Source organism: Ips typographus, linkage group LG6 (assembly GCF_016097725.1).
Source record: "Ips typographus isolate SLU linkage group LG6, UJ_Ityp_2.0, whole genome shotgun sequence".
NCBI classification, from domain to species: domain Eukaryota; kingdom Metazoa; phylum Arthropoda; class Insecta; order Coleoptera; family Curculionidae; genus Ips; species Ips typographus.
Genome location: NC_138427.1, coordinates 1887595 through 1902878, shown reverse-complemented (window position 1 = coordinate 1902878; position 15284 = coordinate 1887595). Strand labels below are relative to the sequence as shown.

The 15284-nt window shown below is 33.7% G+C and overlaps 4 protein-coding genes across 7 annotated transcripts in view; 2 read left to right on the top strand and 2 right to left on the bottom strand.

Annotated features, from left to right (window-relative positions):
* Positions 1-312, bottom strand: part of gogo (thrombospondin-1 like protein golden goal) — a 29671-nt gene extending 29359 nt beyond the window's left edge. For all 3 annotated transcript variants that reach the window (XM_081981568.1, XM_081981570.1, XM_081981569.1), the window contains exon 1: positions 65-312. The gene's annotated coding sequence lies outside the window, so the exon portion shown is untranslated. The remainder of the gene's footprint in view (positions 1-64) is intronic.
* A 7418-nt stretch (positions 313-7730) lies between these two features.
* On the top strand, positions 7731-9345 carry LOC145730970 (uncharacterized). 2 transcript variants are annotated; one of them, XM_081982509.1, is made up of 7 exons: positions 7731-7922; positions 7973-8241; positions 8304-8590; positions 8645-8744; positions 8883-8972; positions 9024-9179; positions 9229-9345. In XM_081982509.1, the coding sequence occupies exons 1-7, from the start codon at positions 7736-7738 to the stop codon at positions 9277-9279; spliced, it is 1140 nt and encodes a 379-aa protein (XP_081838635.1). In that variant the 5' UTR covers positions 7731-7735; the 3' UTR covers positions 9280-9345. The 2 variants fall into 2 exon arrangements, with proteins under 2 accessions (XP_081838635.1, XP_081838636.1); XM_081982510.1 differs by lacking the exon at positions 8883-8972.
* Positions 9346-11216: 1871 nt separating this feature from the next.
* On the top strand, positions 11217-11800 carry LOC145730728 (uncharacterized). Its single transcript, XM_081982078.1, has one exon. It carries the CDS (start codon positions 11234-11236, stop codon positions 11729-11731), a length of 498 nt encoding a protein of 165 aa, XP_081838204.1. The 5' UTR covers positions 11217-11233; the 3' UTR covers positions 11732-11800.
* A 1153-nt stretch (positions 11801-12953) lies between these two features.
* LOC145730727 (uncharacterized) lies at positions 12954-13751 on the bottom strand. Its single transcript, XM_081982077.1, has one exon. It carries the CDS (start codon positions 13710-13712, stop codon positions 13134-13136), a length of 579 nt encoding a protein of 192 aa, XP_081838203.1. The 5' UTR covers positions 13713-13751; the 3' UTR covers positions 12954-13133.
* Positions 13752-15284: the final 1533 nt, after the last annotated feature.

The following is a 15284-nucleotide window of genomic DNA, read 5'->3' as shown; positions in this document are numbered from 1 at the left end:
CAAAGTTTCTTGGAGTATTGGAAATCAATTAAAGTTATGGCTAATTTATCACCAGTAAACTTACCATTTTCCGTATTAATCACAGCTCAATTGGTACTCAACAAACTTTACCTGTTACTAGGATAACTATACCCCCTAGTTAATTAGGATTAACTAATTTAACCGAAAAGTGTGGTTCAAATTTGTTTTACTGTTTCAGAAAAACGAAATTTGCTGATTTTGAATCGAATGAAAACGCGTTCCGATTGAAAACTTTCGAAACTCGGGACGCACAAGTTGTATTCCAGTTTGTAGGGCGCGTGTCGAACGAGGACTGTGGCGACGCCGACACCACGCTCACCCTCTTTCGGACGTGGAGGAGCGTCCGTCTAGTCATGCACCCTCAGCCAGTGGCGTACGCAATCACAATTTACCAACCAAACCATAATATACCAACAATTCAACCTACAACTCCATTTGTTAAGCAGAAAAATATATTAAATTAACTTAATTGCTCACAATTTCCTCTATCAGAAGAATTTTCAAGCAGATTAGTCGCTGGGGTTGGTAGAGCTCTCTGGAAGACTTTTCCTGTTCTATGCTGTGGAATTTGTGGACGTTTTCGAGTCATATCCAAAACGTTCCTCTACCTTTTAGTTTTGACATCATTTTTTAAAATGTTTTTGTTTGTTGATGAACAATTTTTTTCTATTTTAAAGGTCTTCTGTCTTTTTAGATATCCAATCTCTCTTCTGACACCAATGATTGTACTGTTGTATTCCAGAATACAGCAATCAAAATGAATGGACTAACATTATAAAGGGCAATACCAACTAATCAGTCTCTTTCTTAGCGTTTTGCTTTGAGATTTTAGAGAATAATACCACTTTGCCATTACAACCTATTGCATTGCATTCCATATGCAGACCACAGTTTGCTATTGAAATTGTTTGTATTTTTCTTCTTTTCTAATGATTTGCGGTATTTATTTGCTAAATCTGAGAGGATTTCTGTTCCATTTTAAGTATTTAGTAGCGGGTTTAGCCCTGTCTGGGTCCTTTTTGTAGCAAATTGAACAAACTCTGTCTTCTCTGCATTAACTGATAATTTTTCTTCTCTTCACCAGTTGTTTACTAATTGGAAGAACATTTGGCTTGTCTGTGAAAAAGTTATTGGTAAAATTGTGTAAAAGATATTATGTTGTGCAATGGTCTAAGCTGCATAAATGATAGCAACATATTACTCCTATTCCGGAAACCTTGAGATATTTCCGATCCGAACGGATAGTCCAAGATGACGAGAAACACATTTTTGATAATCTGGAGCAGAAATTTGTAGTAGATGCTGAACTGTATTACAATGTGATGGGTGAACAAATAGCAGTAAAAAGAAAGGAGTGTCATTCATAAGCATAAGAGATCAGCAAAGCTAGAATCAGAGACAACCAAAGAACAATTAAATACACTTACTTAACGAACTTAAACAGAAAAATTCGGAACTGAACATACCAAATATGTCCATGACACTCTACTAACAGAGAAGCAGACCAAAGAACAAATATGCAAACTGTTTCCGATTGTTCCTGACGGATATAATGGAAGTATCTAGTATATGGAAGAAAGTTACGTGGGTATTGAGGTAAAAAAGGTTTGACACCATTTATCTTGAAAATTAAAGCAGAAAGAGATTTTTTCCTAATGTGGAATCTGCAAAGTTTTGTGTTGCGACACTTATGTCTTTAGAAACATCCTGTTATCACAAATTTGAACACAATAAATCTGGAGTGGAATATTAATATTCAATACTAAAAATACAATCCATTAATAGAAAATTAGTTAATAAAAATCACTAGTTTTTTCTAGAACTATTAAAATCAATCAACTATTTAATGAACAAAAACTGTTTACTAAAACATATCCATTTTTGATTGGCGACCAAAAAAAAAACGATTATTACGTGATTAATGACCATTTGACGGATTTCAATTTTAGATTTCTACAGAAAGCACACCCACGTATTCAGAGAGCAAGCTTTTGTCTGGTGCCCCCAAAGTTTTATTAAACCCAGCCAGAATAATACTATTTGAAGAATGAAAAGAGAAAATTTCATTAGGTAACTAGGTTATAATTTCCTTGAACTTTCCTCATCAAGAAACGTTTTAAATTCGTTTTGTAATGTTTGTTAAAATCAACTAAGCAATTAACTTAGAGGTGTTTGTTGTGTTTCCCAAAAATGTGATTTAAACTTTCATTCTCTGGTAATGAGAAATTATTTCAGCTTTTCAGTGTAGAAATACGGAATACAGAATGCAAAATTAAAATCAGTGGATTATTCCACATTCTGTGATTTTTACCCACCAAATATGACCAGAAACAACAAAGACCCATTGAATCTTTTCCGCTGTTCCATTTTCGTCCGCAATAACAGTAAAGAGGCTTTGGTATAGTCAAAGTTTTGGACCCGATTGAATTGAAAATCGAATTCTCTTGTTATGTGGTCTACTATGATTTTATTCCTACCAAACTTTATCGTTCTTGTTACAGTGCGAAGACCCTCGATACCCTATAAAATATGTCATTACCATAAAAGTTTCCTAGACAATAAAATGTTTTCTGTTGAATTTTGCTTAATTAATTATCTGCATGAAAAGCAATCAGGTTACTTGTAAACCTAGATTTAAGCTAGTTTCACACTAAACTACTCCTAGCTGTGTTCAAGTTTAATTACAAGGAATTATCAGGCCTATACCGGTACACGTGCTTAAACAGTTTCCAACCACAATTAAACCCTGCTTCAAGCTTATTCCGGTTTGAGCTTAATACATACTAAACTCCGAATCTAAAGGCAAAAGTAAACCTATGACTGAAATTATTGAGATAGTTTGTGGTGTATGCTATAAAACTTAATAACGCCTTTGCAAACTGAACGAAAAAAATTCATAAACCAAAAAATTCAGACTCTCTCCGACTGGTTTTTCTTTATATAGGTCTATCTCATTAAAATTTACAGCTTTTCAAGTTGTACCTAACAAGAAAAGTTATAATTACGAAAGTTCCTCGTGAGAAATATAATATGTATATCTCCTAAATGGGTAATGATTTACGAACCAGTGAACAACATTTTGTAAACAGCAATTTATGGAATATCTACTATCGACTGGCAACAATACCATCAAAACACTGACAATAAAAAAGCTTAAATAAACTTCATCGTTCTCCAGAATAAACGCCCAGGAAGATTAACTTGAAAGGACGACACAAAAGAATGGAATGGACAGGATTCTCGGCCAAATAATGCGAAACTTGCACAAACAATGGCATGTTTTGCGGCCCTATTGAAGCTCTGGAACTCGGAACGCTTTTCCAGGCTACTAAAGCTAGATTATTATAATTGCTTCCTAATGTGTGTTTTTTCCTTTTTTTTCATACGAAATTAACTCAGCATCAGTATACAATACGTGTGTATCAATCTAAGTCATTCAATATAGATAAAAGTAATATTTTATTTTCCGTAGTAATCCCAATTTTGGCAACAGTTTCAAATGATATATCATAATCGCAAGACAGCAATTTATCATCATCCGATAGGGACACACGGAATATAAAAGATTTATGATTTTCAACCCTCTCGAAAAATCTACAAACCCGGAAATAATACTCAACAATCTAAATTGCAAGTCGATTTGTGCAGATAAAGCAATAGGTCAACTAGTTGTGTGCTTTTGGCAGACAATTGATTTTCTCTAATATTATTCGAAAAAGCCACTCTCTAAAAGTTGTTCTATAACCTCCAAACAACTATTATGAACAGTCTTGCCAAAGCAGTAAACGTAAACGAGCAAAATATCTCCCCTTTTGTTTTGTCCATGACTGAAAAGAAAAAGAAAGTGCTAACAATGTCATTAAAACTGTCTGCTAAGGAAATCTGCGGCTCGTTGCATACAAAACGGACATTTTACGGGTAAACGGGTCCTAACTGAACGCCCTTTTGTTATTCCGGTTCATTAGTACGGTAAAATTTGCTTTTTTTCATTACATCGCTTCAAGTACTTTCGGTCTTAACAAGATCACTTACAGCAATTGAGAAAACTCAGGCGCCGTTTTTTAAAAAAAACCAGTCGTAAAACAAGGAAAGTTATCCCTTGCGAGTGCAAAAAAGGGAAAGCGTGACACAAACATAGCAAACGACCATTCGGGGTCCCTTTAAGACTTGTCAAGTTCTTGCCCTAACATTTTTTTTATGGAACTTGATCGATAATTTTATACTTCCGTCTGTTTGAGTAAGTAAAACTTACCTGGATATTGTAAGTCTTCATTGAACTTTTGTTCGAGCAATTTAAGGATTCTAATCTCTATAGGTTCGTGGTATTAGTTTCAATACAGCAAGGTGAAGGACTTGTTTGATTTTTCAAATTTTGTCTGAGTTACATGAGTATATAATTCTAATAATACCGTTAAAACTTTACAAATCAAAGATTGAGGCGAGATTTTTGACCACTCTGTACATTAACTGAGTTTAATAAAGAATTTTTCTAACTCATTTCCTCCCATTAAACGAAAATCCTCTTACCTACTTACCAGACGGCTTATCTTTCATGGAACGCCTTTATGATTTCTTTCGCAGAGTTTCTCTTTGCTGTGGGTTTTAATTCTATGATTACGTGTGTTCCATCTATGTTGGTTAAGATACATGAAAGTTTGCACATTATATTAAAACTTGGAACCATCAGAACCCCTATATTCATAAAGCTGAAAATATGATTTGAAGCATTATCACATATTTTGTCTATTAAAACAATTCTAGTTTTATTTTTAGGTTTCATTCAAAGTGACAACCCAAAATGCAATCACCCTTATTTAATTAAACTCAAAACGTACATAAGAAACTTTTTCCATGCAAAAACAAAACCTCATCTTTCTTGGTTATTCGCATTATGCGCATGAGATTTCCGCTGACGTACTAGACTCATCAATTTAAAAACTTTGAAGACAAGTTTATTCCTAAGAGCGGAAATTCATCTTTATTATTATACAGCCGTTCATAAAGAAATGCTATCACGTTTTCTACGTATATCAGCTTGAAAAAATGATTTCTCTTCCTATTTCAGGGCGTTTAAGAACCAAGCATGTTTAGCTTATCTTTTTCCTCAGAAAAATCATAAAATGCAAATCCCTTAATGATAAGGAATGGTTTATTAATTATTCAACTAAAATCAGCTTGACTGGATGAAAGTTTATTAACCATTAAAACATTTGCTTTAATTTCGTGTTTAAAAATTTAACCAGAAACTCCACCAATTTGTGAGCAACATTTCACTGTATAATTTAATCCATTTTTACCTTTTGCCACTAATCAGACTATAAAATAAATGGTTGTTCTGGTATTTTAAGTGCTGACATCTCAACTAATTGTATTTGAATCCAGTCTCAATTTGTTAATCAATCGTTTCGTAAACTGATATAAACAGAAATACCAATTTGCAATTTCAAGGTTGGCATTTATCCATTAAATATTGGTCTAGATCGGTGTCTACTAACTAGTTTTTCGCATGCCTACATCAATTACGTTTTAGTAGCAAATAGTCGTCCGTGCTTCTATTGTTTGCTCTGACGCAGAGCAGAATCACGTTATACCCCGATTTCAGTAATTTTGTGTTCTTCCCTCGATTAGAGAATTGCCACTGTAAAGCGTGAATTTCGACGTTGGGTTCTAATTTGCAATTTAATTTCCCCGAGTGGGATCTGAAAATTTCTGACTTTACTTTGCATATTCCGTTTATTTCGTACATCTTGCGTTTTTAAAACTTTTCCTGGAAATTCAAAACCATAAAGGTTTTTATTCGGATTTTAGCTTGGAACTATACAAACCAATTGTTATCCAAATTGGAAATAACTTAAGTCTTAACCGACTGCAATGACAAATTTCCCAGTCATTTTTACTGGCGTTTGTGCACTTGACATCTAAAATTAAATATATCAGCGGCTCCGACCTATTTCGGCTCCATTTCTGCTGATTGCAGTGGGCTGAAAATAAATTAGCGAATTTTGCTGGCTATTCTATTTTTGCGGTAAAATGGAATTAGATTAGTTACAAATTAAAATCGATGATATGATTATATTTCCATAAAAATAAAAACTGTTTGTTTTGGTGCTAAAAGAAATTGTTTGGATTTGTTAATTTGGCTTATATACAGGGTGTTCAGCATTGCCAAGTATATATCACAAAAAGCAGAAGTAAAAACTTAATGGTTTAGGTGATACAACGCATTTTATTTTTGAAATTTTTCTGCATATTTGCCTTTTTACTTGTAATGGTATACACACTTTTTACCATTGATTTTTCCTGGATAATTTTGAATTTTTGATAACTATTTTTTCAAACAATAAGTGCGGCACATTTTTTTTATTACGATACTTTTATTACCCTCTAAAATCCGTTTCTAAAATTTGCATAAAAATGGTCAAACCAAAGTATAAACATAAATACACTTTTAACGACAAAATATACATACAGGAAGTAAAATTTTATGATGGCTATAACTTGGTATTACAGTTCGAATGGCAAAAAAATGCTATTGCGAACAACTAGTTTCATTCGGTTTGGAATTGAAAATTTATGAAAGCAAAAAACGTTTAGTTTTTGCTTTTTTAATTTGGGTAAATGGTTTTGCTGCAACTAAGCACACCACCTGTTCAAATTAGATTAATTGGGAAATTGGCCTATGGCCCGTGATTTTATTCAGAGCATTTAATGGTACAAATTCTGATGAAAATAAAACAATGTTGTAAAACTAGGAAAATTATTAAAACTACTCAGTTTGTCACTGAGTGTTTTGCAACTAATTACATTTTTAAAATATGTTCAGTAAGGATTTTTTGTTGTTTTTGCTAAGTAAGAGTGAGTGTTAACTGAATTGACATTCTGAATTTTTTGCTATTTTTTTGTAATCGCCATAAGAGCTTACAAGCATTAATTTACTTGCCCCATGGATACAATTTTGACAGTTTTGTAAACTGCCTATTTTAACCACATTTTAACCACACTTCCTGGAATCAGCCTTCAGAGCCGAATTTTAACACATGCCTAATAACATAACTGTCAAAAGTATTACCATGAAGCTAAAAACAACATTTTTTAAGTTCAATTTACAAATTTAAATAAACATTTAATAACTTTTTCATTAAAGGTTTGAATATTTGGTCTAAACGGAAATAAATCTCATAGCTCGTGCTCCCAATATCTTGAAGGCGACCCAACCTCCTGACACATCCCTAATTGAACATGTAACAGGATAAATTGTTCCATGGCGCGTAAATAAAAATTGGATCGAGGATGCTATCAAATCCATTGGTTAAATTGCTTCCAACGGCGGTAGTTGAAGCTGGGAAATGGACAAAGTGTACCCTGATTTACTGCTCTTCCGACAGGTCAATTCGTATTAAATTTTAGAGCAAAATATGGGCAGTTAGTGGTCCAGTGTGTTAGTAGAACATTATCAGTCACTGCAATAAAAAATAATTTCAAAACTATACATTACAAATATATCAGAGAATACTTAACTACATGCTTACGTTTACACAAGACCTTGTAATACCAAACATGTATTATTTAGCAAACTGTAATGATACATTACATACGAATTAATTATTGAAACAACTCAAACCACTGTATTTAACATCAAATTTTCATATATTTAAGAATATGTTTAGATAAACACTTTTGCTCAGAGTATGCTATACGAAGTACTATAATCAACATGACAGACCTGGAAGTCGATTCTCCGTTCTATGTTTCCAGGATTTTTTTAGCAAAAGTGTTAAGATTGTTTCCCAACAGTCCTAAAAGCAACCAACGCCAGTTTAAAATTTTCCTCTATATTTGGTTGGTATTCTGGGGTGGTCCCACTCTCAATAATGGAGTCTTGCTCATATACAACTTGGCCAGTAAGCATTTTACTTAATTTACAACACACATTACCTAAAAAACATTACAGATGGAAATTACGAAATGTTTACCGAAGATTTTTCTTATTTTATTGGACATATTGTGGCTATGTTGTCCTGCTACCGTTTGGGAATTGACTATAAAAAGTGGTCACACTTAATAGACGTAGTAACTGAGCAGAAATGGGGAAAACCTCCTAATTATGAAAAAGTGAAACGACAGGGTGAATTTAAGGCCAAACTACTAATACTGTATTTAACACTTATGCTGACTTTGTTCACTATTTTTGTAATACTGGACGAAAAAACATGCGAGATGGTACCAACAAAAACTGTACTAACCTGCAACTGTATTAAATTTTGAATTTAAAACTAACTCAGGCCTATCAAGGAAACAAAATTTGTGGTTTACTGGATCCAACCTGGTGGCCTGAAACTATCCAACTTACCGGAACATTTAAGCGTATACTACTAATTTACCAAATGCTAGCAGCTTACTTTATGTCCGGTCTTTTCTACGCAACGTATTTTGTTCTTCAGTCGAACGAATTTATTGTGGCTCATGTGGATCATTTGATGAACATGTTTGAAGAAATTTGCGCTAGTAATCCAGAAGAACAGTTTGGAAAATTTAAAGAATGGGTCAACTATCATAGATATATAATCGGGTATCCTAAGTAACTATAAAACAAACCAAAAATTATATGTCAAATTTATTTTAGATTGTGTGAAACCTTAAACGTTTTGTGTATTAGAAGTTTGGGATTACTGTCTGTTTTAGTTCCAGTTACGTTGGCCTGTTTGGGTTATCAGATGCTTTTGGTAAGACGTTTTGCTTTCAATTGTCATTATATTCTTGTCTTTTTGCATATTTGTTTGATTCATTTCACAGCTTTTTAAAAGTTAATTCTTCTCTCTGTATAGCTTTATAGTAAATTATTTTTTCATACTTGACCAAAGAATCGAACACTCAAAGGAACAGTGTATATTTTGGGTTTTCTTATACTAATAACTGTCGTATGTCACACCGGAGAAAAAATGCAAATGGCAGTAAGTATAATTTCCTCTTATTTACAATTTTCTCTCTCCACGTTAATTTAGATGACAAAAATTGGAACTACAATATACCTCGCAGAGTGGCAAAAATGCGACTGGAAAATCCAACAATGGCTGCCCTTCGTTTTAGCAAAAACTCAACGTCCTAATGGATTAGATGTATTACCAATAGGAAGGGCCGATCACGTTTTACTACTTATGGCAAGTAAATCAAATGTTTTTCCAATTAACTGTAAAACTTGGTTTTTAGATGCTAAAAGCAACTTACTCCTACCTAACCTTATTGAAACAAACCATGTAGTATTGCCTCATTGTTGATCTCTTATAATAGTTTAGAAAATAGAATAAAGTGTAGTTGCACTAGCAACCTAGAGTATTTCTTCTCACCCTAATATATTTTTTTTTTTTCAAAGTTGTCATCAGGAAAAATTGGCTTGATCAAGGAACAATAAAAAATACGAAACTTTTCTGCAGCCGAAAGAAGGGGAATTAGCAAAATTTTGCAATATTCAGAGCGATTAGTCTCCGTCGAGAAACAAATAATGGAATTAAAAGTGTTTTTACAAGAATTAGGGATTCGAGCTCTGAGGTCACAGCGTTTCCGGGTATAATTACGATTTTCGATTCCGAAGAAATTTAATGCCGCAGGAGAACAGTGAAAAGATAAATTGGAGCGGTTTTTTCTCGCAAACTCGGCTGTCAAGCAGTACGCCTTTGGCTGTCGACTTTTCTGATATTTGTACTTTTCGATATTCAATTTAATTCCTTATTTTTGCTTCAGTGGACAGGGCCACAAATTAAATTAGTTACACAATCCTTAAAAACCATGGTTTTTTCTATTTCAATTACTTGATTAAAGCTATTATGTTGATTTCATCAATATAATTTTTCTTGGCTCAAAACAATACATTTTTGACAGTCTACACAGTTTCAGTCTTAAACCCAATATTAACACAAATGCACACATATTTCCAACTAGAATAAAATCAAACGTTTCAAAGGAAATATAAATATATTAGCATAGTTTTCCATACTATCTCAACGGATTTAGGACAAACGGACAGCAATTTGCACATTTTGAGTCTAATTTAGTTTTCCTTTTGCCACATTAACAGCAAAGGTTTTTTGCTTTACAACTGAATCCTATTTCAGCAGCAAGAAAAAATTAAATTTAAATTACTTCGAATCACTCTTGACATGTCTATCAGAGTTATGATTAAAACACGAATGGACTTCAGTGAAATGCAGCAAAGATTGTGATGTGCTAAACAATAAAGCATGCTAAATGTACTTGGTTTAGTAATTCAAGCTACAATTTGGTGCAATTACATTCAACGCTTTATTAAAGTTTTTGTAATTCGTTTAGTCCATAGGATTAGTTGAGTATATTAGAATACTGAATCAACTGCCTTACTCCCTACATCATATAAAGACAAAATTAATAAAGTTTTATTATGTCTATGGCAACATCTGCGACCATTCAATTAAGAGGGTTGTAGCAGTAAAAAAAAGTATTTAGCTGGTGTAAGCAGCCATTGAAGGTTTTTGTAATTACATACTAAAGCATAAGGAGTTATTGCATTTGACACACCACAAGAAATTGCGTAAAATGTCAGTCAGAGATACCATTTTTATATAACTTTCAAAAATGAACCCTCTGTACCACACTCAAATGGTCTTTGAACGATCCATCTAGAACCAATTTAACTTTAAATTGATAATTTCATCAAATTATCGATTTTGACGAGTTTTAATCGAACTGAAATGACGTAAATCCCGAAATCCTGTTACAAAGTATTCTTGATACATAAATAATTCAGGAACAGCCTCTGGAGGGTTCTTACGCCGCTGGATGTCATTATCGTTTACCCTTCCATCCTATCGAAGTGCCAAAGGTTGTTTTATAGAGGTTTGAGAATGAAATATGCATGTCCGCTCTTCATGGTTTAGGGTCAACGACGTCAAGCAAATAGAGCGGTTTTTTAATTCAAACTTACTACACACGTGCATTTTTATTAAAGAGAATTAAACTTTTATGCATTTAACCGAAACATATTGAACAAACAGTTAAGGACAAAACAAAATCTACAACAACCTTCTGCACCTTTAGAATTACTAATGAACTACCAATATTTTTGGTTATAGATCCTTATAGTTAAGGTCTTTCCATAAAAGGCACCACAACCAAATTATTGTGCAGGTATATAAATACTTATCAAACCTGTAATTGCTATCAGTCATCAACATACTTAACAATGTTTGTTAAAACAGCAATAATTCTTTCGATTGCCTCAATCTCTATAGCGATCCCTCCTCCAAGGTGGAGGGCATCAAACCGACTGCAGAGATTGGAGGCTCCTCCAGCTAGCAGCCAGCCACCTGCAGAAGTTCCCCATACCGTATATGGTCCCCCAACACCGGCTCCTAGCTATGGTCCTCCACCAACTCCAAGTGCGTCGTACGGACCTCCTGGTACCACTGAAGCTAGCATCACCACAACCGAGATTCCAGTTACGACAGAACCAAATTCTGAACCAATTCCTGTAGAAAACGCCAAACTACAGGAAGGAAAAGTTGGGGGTTTCTACTATATTTACCATCCTAACGGAGTGCTCCAGAAGGTGACCTACGCCACTAGAGATGCAAAAGGTTCATTGGATGTGAAGTTAAAGTACCAAAACGTGGAACCAATAAGAGGACCTGTATACACTTATGATCCGGAAACTTTTACTTTTCAACAAGTTGCTGTATAGATGACCCAGACAAAAATATTGTATTTATGTATATAAAATGTTAATAAAGAGTTAAAATTTTTAAATAATGATCACATGGCGGAATTTTTCTGGTATAACTTTGATTGAATGCTAAAACAGTATAATATCAAGCTATCATGCATATTGAAGCTTAAAAAGCTTTAGCAACATTAGTTCAAAAATGTGCTTTTTTTGGTAGAATTATAATCTGACTGAGTTGCTCAGCATAAAGTAACGCAAAAGGTTTTAGACCCAGTACAGTAAATCAAGTTTGCAAGAAATGTTGCATACTAATTAATTAATAAAAATAACCTAAATTCCAACACTGAAAATGTCAATTTGTAAGCAAAAGCCATCGCCAGTTATGTCATAATTTTAAAACAATAATAAAAACCTTAAGACGTGCTACCTATTCAGTCTTCGCTCTTGCCCAAATCGATACATGGCTAGGTCAATTAAGCTTTTGTCTCATGAATTCTTTATCAGCCTATCGATAATATAATCGACCTATAAATACTCCCCACGTTGCTTGTTTATGCTTTAGTACCTTGTTATACTGCTAAAACAAAATGCTAAAATTGGCTTTTTTGGCACTTGTTCTGGTTTCAGAAACGTATTCCAGACTCCTAGAACGACAGGTAGTGTTACCAGACAGATACGGTGCTCCGCCAAATGATGATGCCTTTGGGACCGAAACCCCATTAACCACAACGACCGATAAGGAGGTGGAAAGCGTCGATGAAACTCGAAGCAGAAAATTCAATGAAAAACTGATTCAAAAGGAGACTTTGGGTGGTCCGAGCAATGAAGGGGTATATTATATTTATCACCCTACGGGGTTGTTGCAAAAAGTCACTTTTTCTACAAAAGATGATCCGAAAAAAATGTCATTTGCCGCACGATTAAAGTACCAAAACGTGGAACCAATCAGTGGTCCTGTGTACACCTACGACCCTAATACTTTTGTGTTTAAACATTTACAATAAACCGTTGAATAATTAGTTTAAGTTATTTTATTTTTGTAAATAGTAAATAAATTGTTTTGATAATTTTTTCTTTTGTTTTCAAACTGGTTATAATATCTGTGTTATACTCAGGCGGTGGGAGAGAGTTTTTGACACTATTATTATAGTTATCATAACTTTTATATCCCTTTTCGATTTTTAACGGTTTTGATATTGTACAACATACCGAAGAGCATATTTGGTAAAAATAAACTTGATTCAAGAACAGAATTAACAACTTTATGAATAGTTCAATAAAACATTGCCACACCCCAAGCTTCTTAAATTTAACACCTTGAATATCATAATAATAACAATTATAATAATTAATAAAAACAAGAAAATGCTTACTCTAAAAACCAAAATAACAACATAAATAAGCAGGTGTTTGATCACGTTTATTGTAGTCTTTTAAACTCAAAACTTTGAGGATCGTAGGTGTAGACTGGTCCATTAATGGGTTCCACATTTTCGTACTTCAGTTTTGCTGAATACGCCATATTAACTTGATCATCTTGAGTCAAATAGGTCACCTTTTGCAATAATCCTGTAGGATGATAAATATAATAAACACCTCTTTCGCCTTCCTCTTGCAAATTCTCCTTCAGCACTTCTACACTGGAATTGGTGACATTTTCCCTTTCAGGAATTTCCGTTGTGGTAACCAGGTCTTCTTCTGTCACACTTTCAGTTGTGGTGATATCTACTACAGGTGGGCCGTAAGTAGCTGCAGGACGATTAGGTGGTGCTTGAAGTGTCTCCTGGAGATCTGGAGCATTTACTTGTTTGACAACAGGAGCACCGTATTGAAGTTCTGGTTGGCTGTTTACCGAACTTTCCTGGGGTTTCACCAAATTCGGTAAACGAAAGATTGGGCCTGATGGACGCCATCCTGATGGTTGGTAGCCCGCAGTTGGTGGAGAATCTGATGTTACTGCCGCTATCAATAGGGTTAAAAACAAAATTGTGGAAAACATAGTGATGATGATGCGATTTGTCGATTGATAGTGTTCAATTATGGCAGCAAATCTAACTTTTATAGTTAACTGAAGAAAATATTTACATAGAACAATTGCCAATTTCAGCACTGACCCAAAAAAATCGAAGGTTTTTGTTCAGTTTATTATTCCGGTACTGCTGACAAAGAATTAAAAATAAGAATGTTCTGTGTTAAATATTCATGATGCACCAAACTACAACAAAAATTCGAAAATGGCATATTTATTTTCAGAAAGCATGTATTAATACTAATCTTTATTGGAAATCTCTGGATAAAAAAAGATTGTTAGTATTGTCGCAGACAAAAAAGGGTTTTATAAGATCATCATTTGCCACATATTAAGATTATTGCTTTTACTAGCCGCATCATCAATTCGATCCTGTCAGATTTTTTACTCGACAATGTAAAGGTTCCTATAGAAATTTAGGCTTTATTCAGCTAAGTGGAAAGATTTATTTTTGGATTTCGGTGGAATGATTTATTGATACCCGCATCGGCCTATCTAATTTTTTAGTAAATAACGAGAGGACCTTTTGGACCATCTTTTAAATTAGATTTTGCACATATTTGTCACTACAGAGCAATTAAGAGTATTGCTGCAGCCAACCACATTATCGAAACTAGTCCTGTAAACACGTAGAACTTTTACTTTGGTAAATTTGAGTAAATATACACTATGAAGACTTTTAGAAATTTCTCCTGAAATTATGCATGTCAAGTTTGTAACTAAAACTAAGTTTTCCAGTGTCAAGAAGTATTAATTAGAAGAACTACACCGTTAATCTTTTAGAGTTAAATAGTTTTAACAAACTAAAGGGATGTTTAGACTACTCTCGCGAATCCGCTTCTTGTCAAAAGCTAGCTTTCTCCGCTTAAATTTGTGTATTCAGCAAACTACAGAAAGTTTACTGATAATCTTTTTCCAGAAAATTGATTGCTTGACTGCAGCAAATCAAGCTGTTCATTATTCAGCAACTTTAACGGATTAGCTTACAAAAATTGTCATGTTAAATACTCTTCTAAATGTTCATGAAGTTAGAATAAATTTAAGTTGTTTCAATGTTGGCTTGGTATATCATTTGATTTAACCTGGGTTGGACTATTTTTTTTTTAAAAAAAGTCTGGTCAAGCAATCTGTTTCAGTTTTGATTGATTTTCACCTATCAGAGTTATCTTATTATTTGCATCACTTAGTTTCTTTTCTAGTTTTCTTCTTAACGAAAAATTAGTAAAAGAATCAAACGCGAAAACTCCAAATTAAAATTCTGCCAACTATCATCCTTTGTTGTTATATGTGAGCTGAATGTTTGCCCTGAAACACTAATAACTGCGGCCTAATTTAGGCAACCTAAACAATAAAATTTGCATCCGCAACTATCATTAATATTATTTCCATTAGCGTAGTCAAAAATACGAGGGGCATTAGTCGTGGAAACAAAGCATCATTTACGTTTTGAGTCAGAACTCAGCCCTTACAACTATGAAAACAATAAAACCTTTTCAAAGGTAATATACTTAAGGACTAATAATTTTTTATAAGTGCTGTACG

Coding starts and splice junctions, on each gene's coding strand:
- LOC145730728 (XM_081982078.1), top strand. CDS start 11,234: ATGTTTGTTAAAACAGCAATAATTCTTTCGATTGCCTCAATCTCTATA.
- LOC145730970 (XM_081982509.1), top strand. CDS start 7,736: ATGACAGACCTGGAAGTCGATTCTCCGTTCTATGTTTCCAGGATTTTT. Junction 8,242..8,303: donor ACGAAAAAACATGCGAGATG/GTACCAACAAAA, acceptor AAACTAACTCAG/GCCTATCAAGGAAACAAAAT. Junction 8,745..8,882: donor TGGGTTATCAGATGCTTTTG/GTAAGACGTTTT, acceptor ACTTGACCAAAG/AATCGAACACTCAAAGGAAC.
- LOC145730727 (XM_081982077.1), bottom strand. CDS start 13,712: ATGTTTTCCACAATTTTGTTTTTAACCCTATTGATAGCGGCAGTAACA.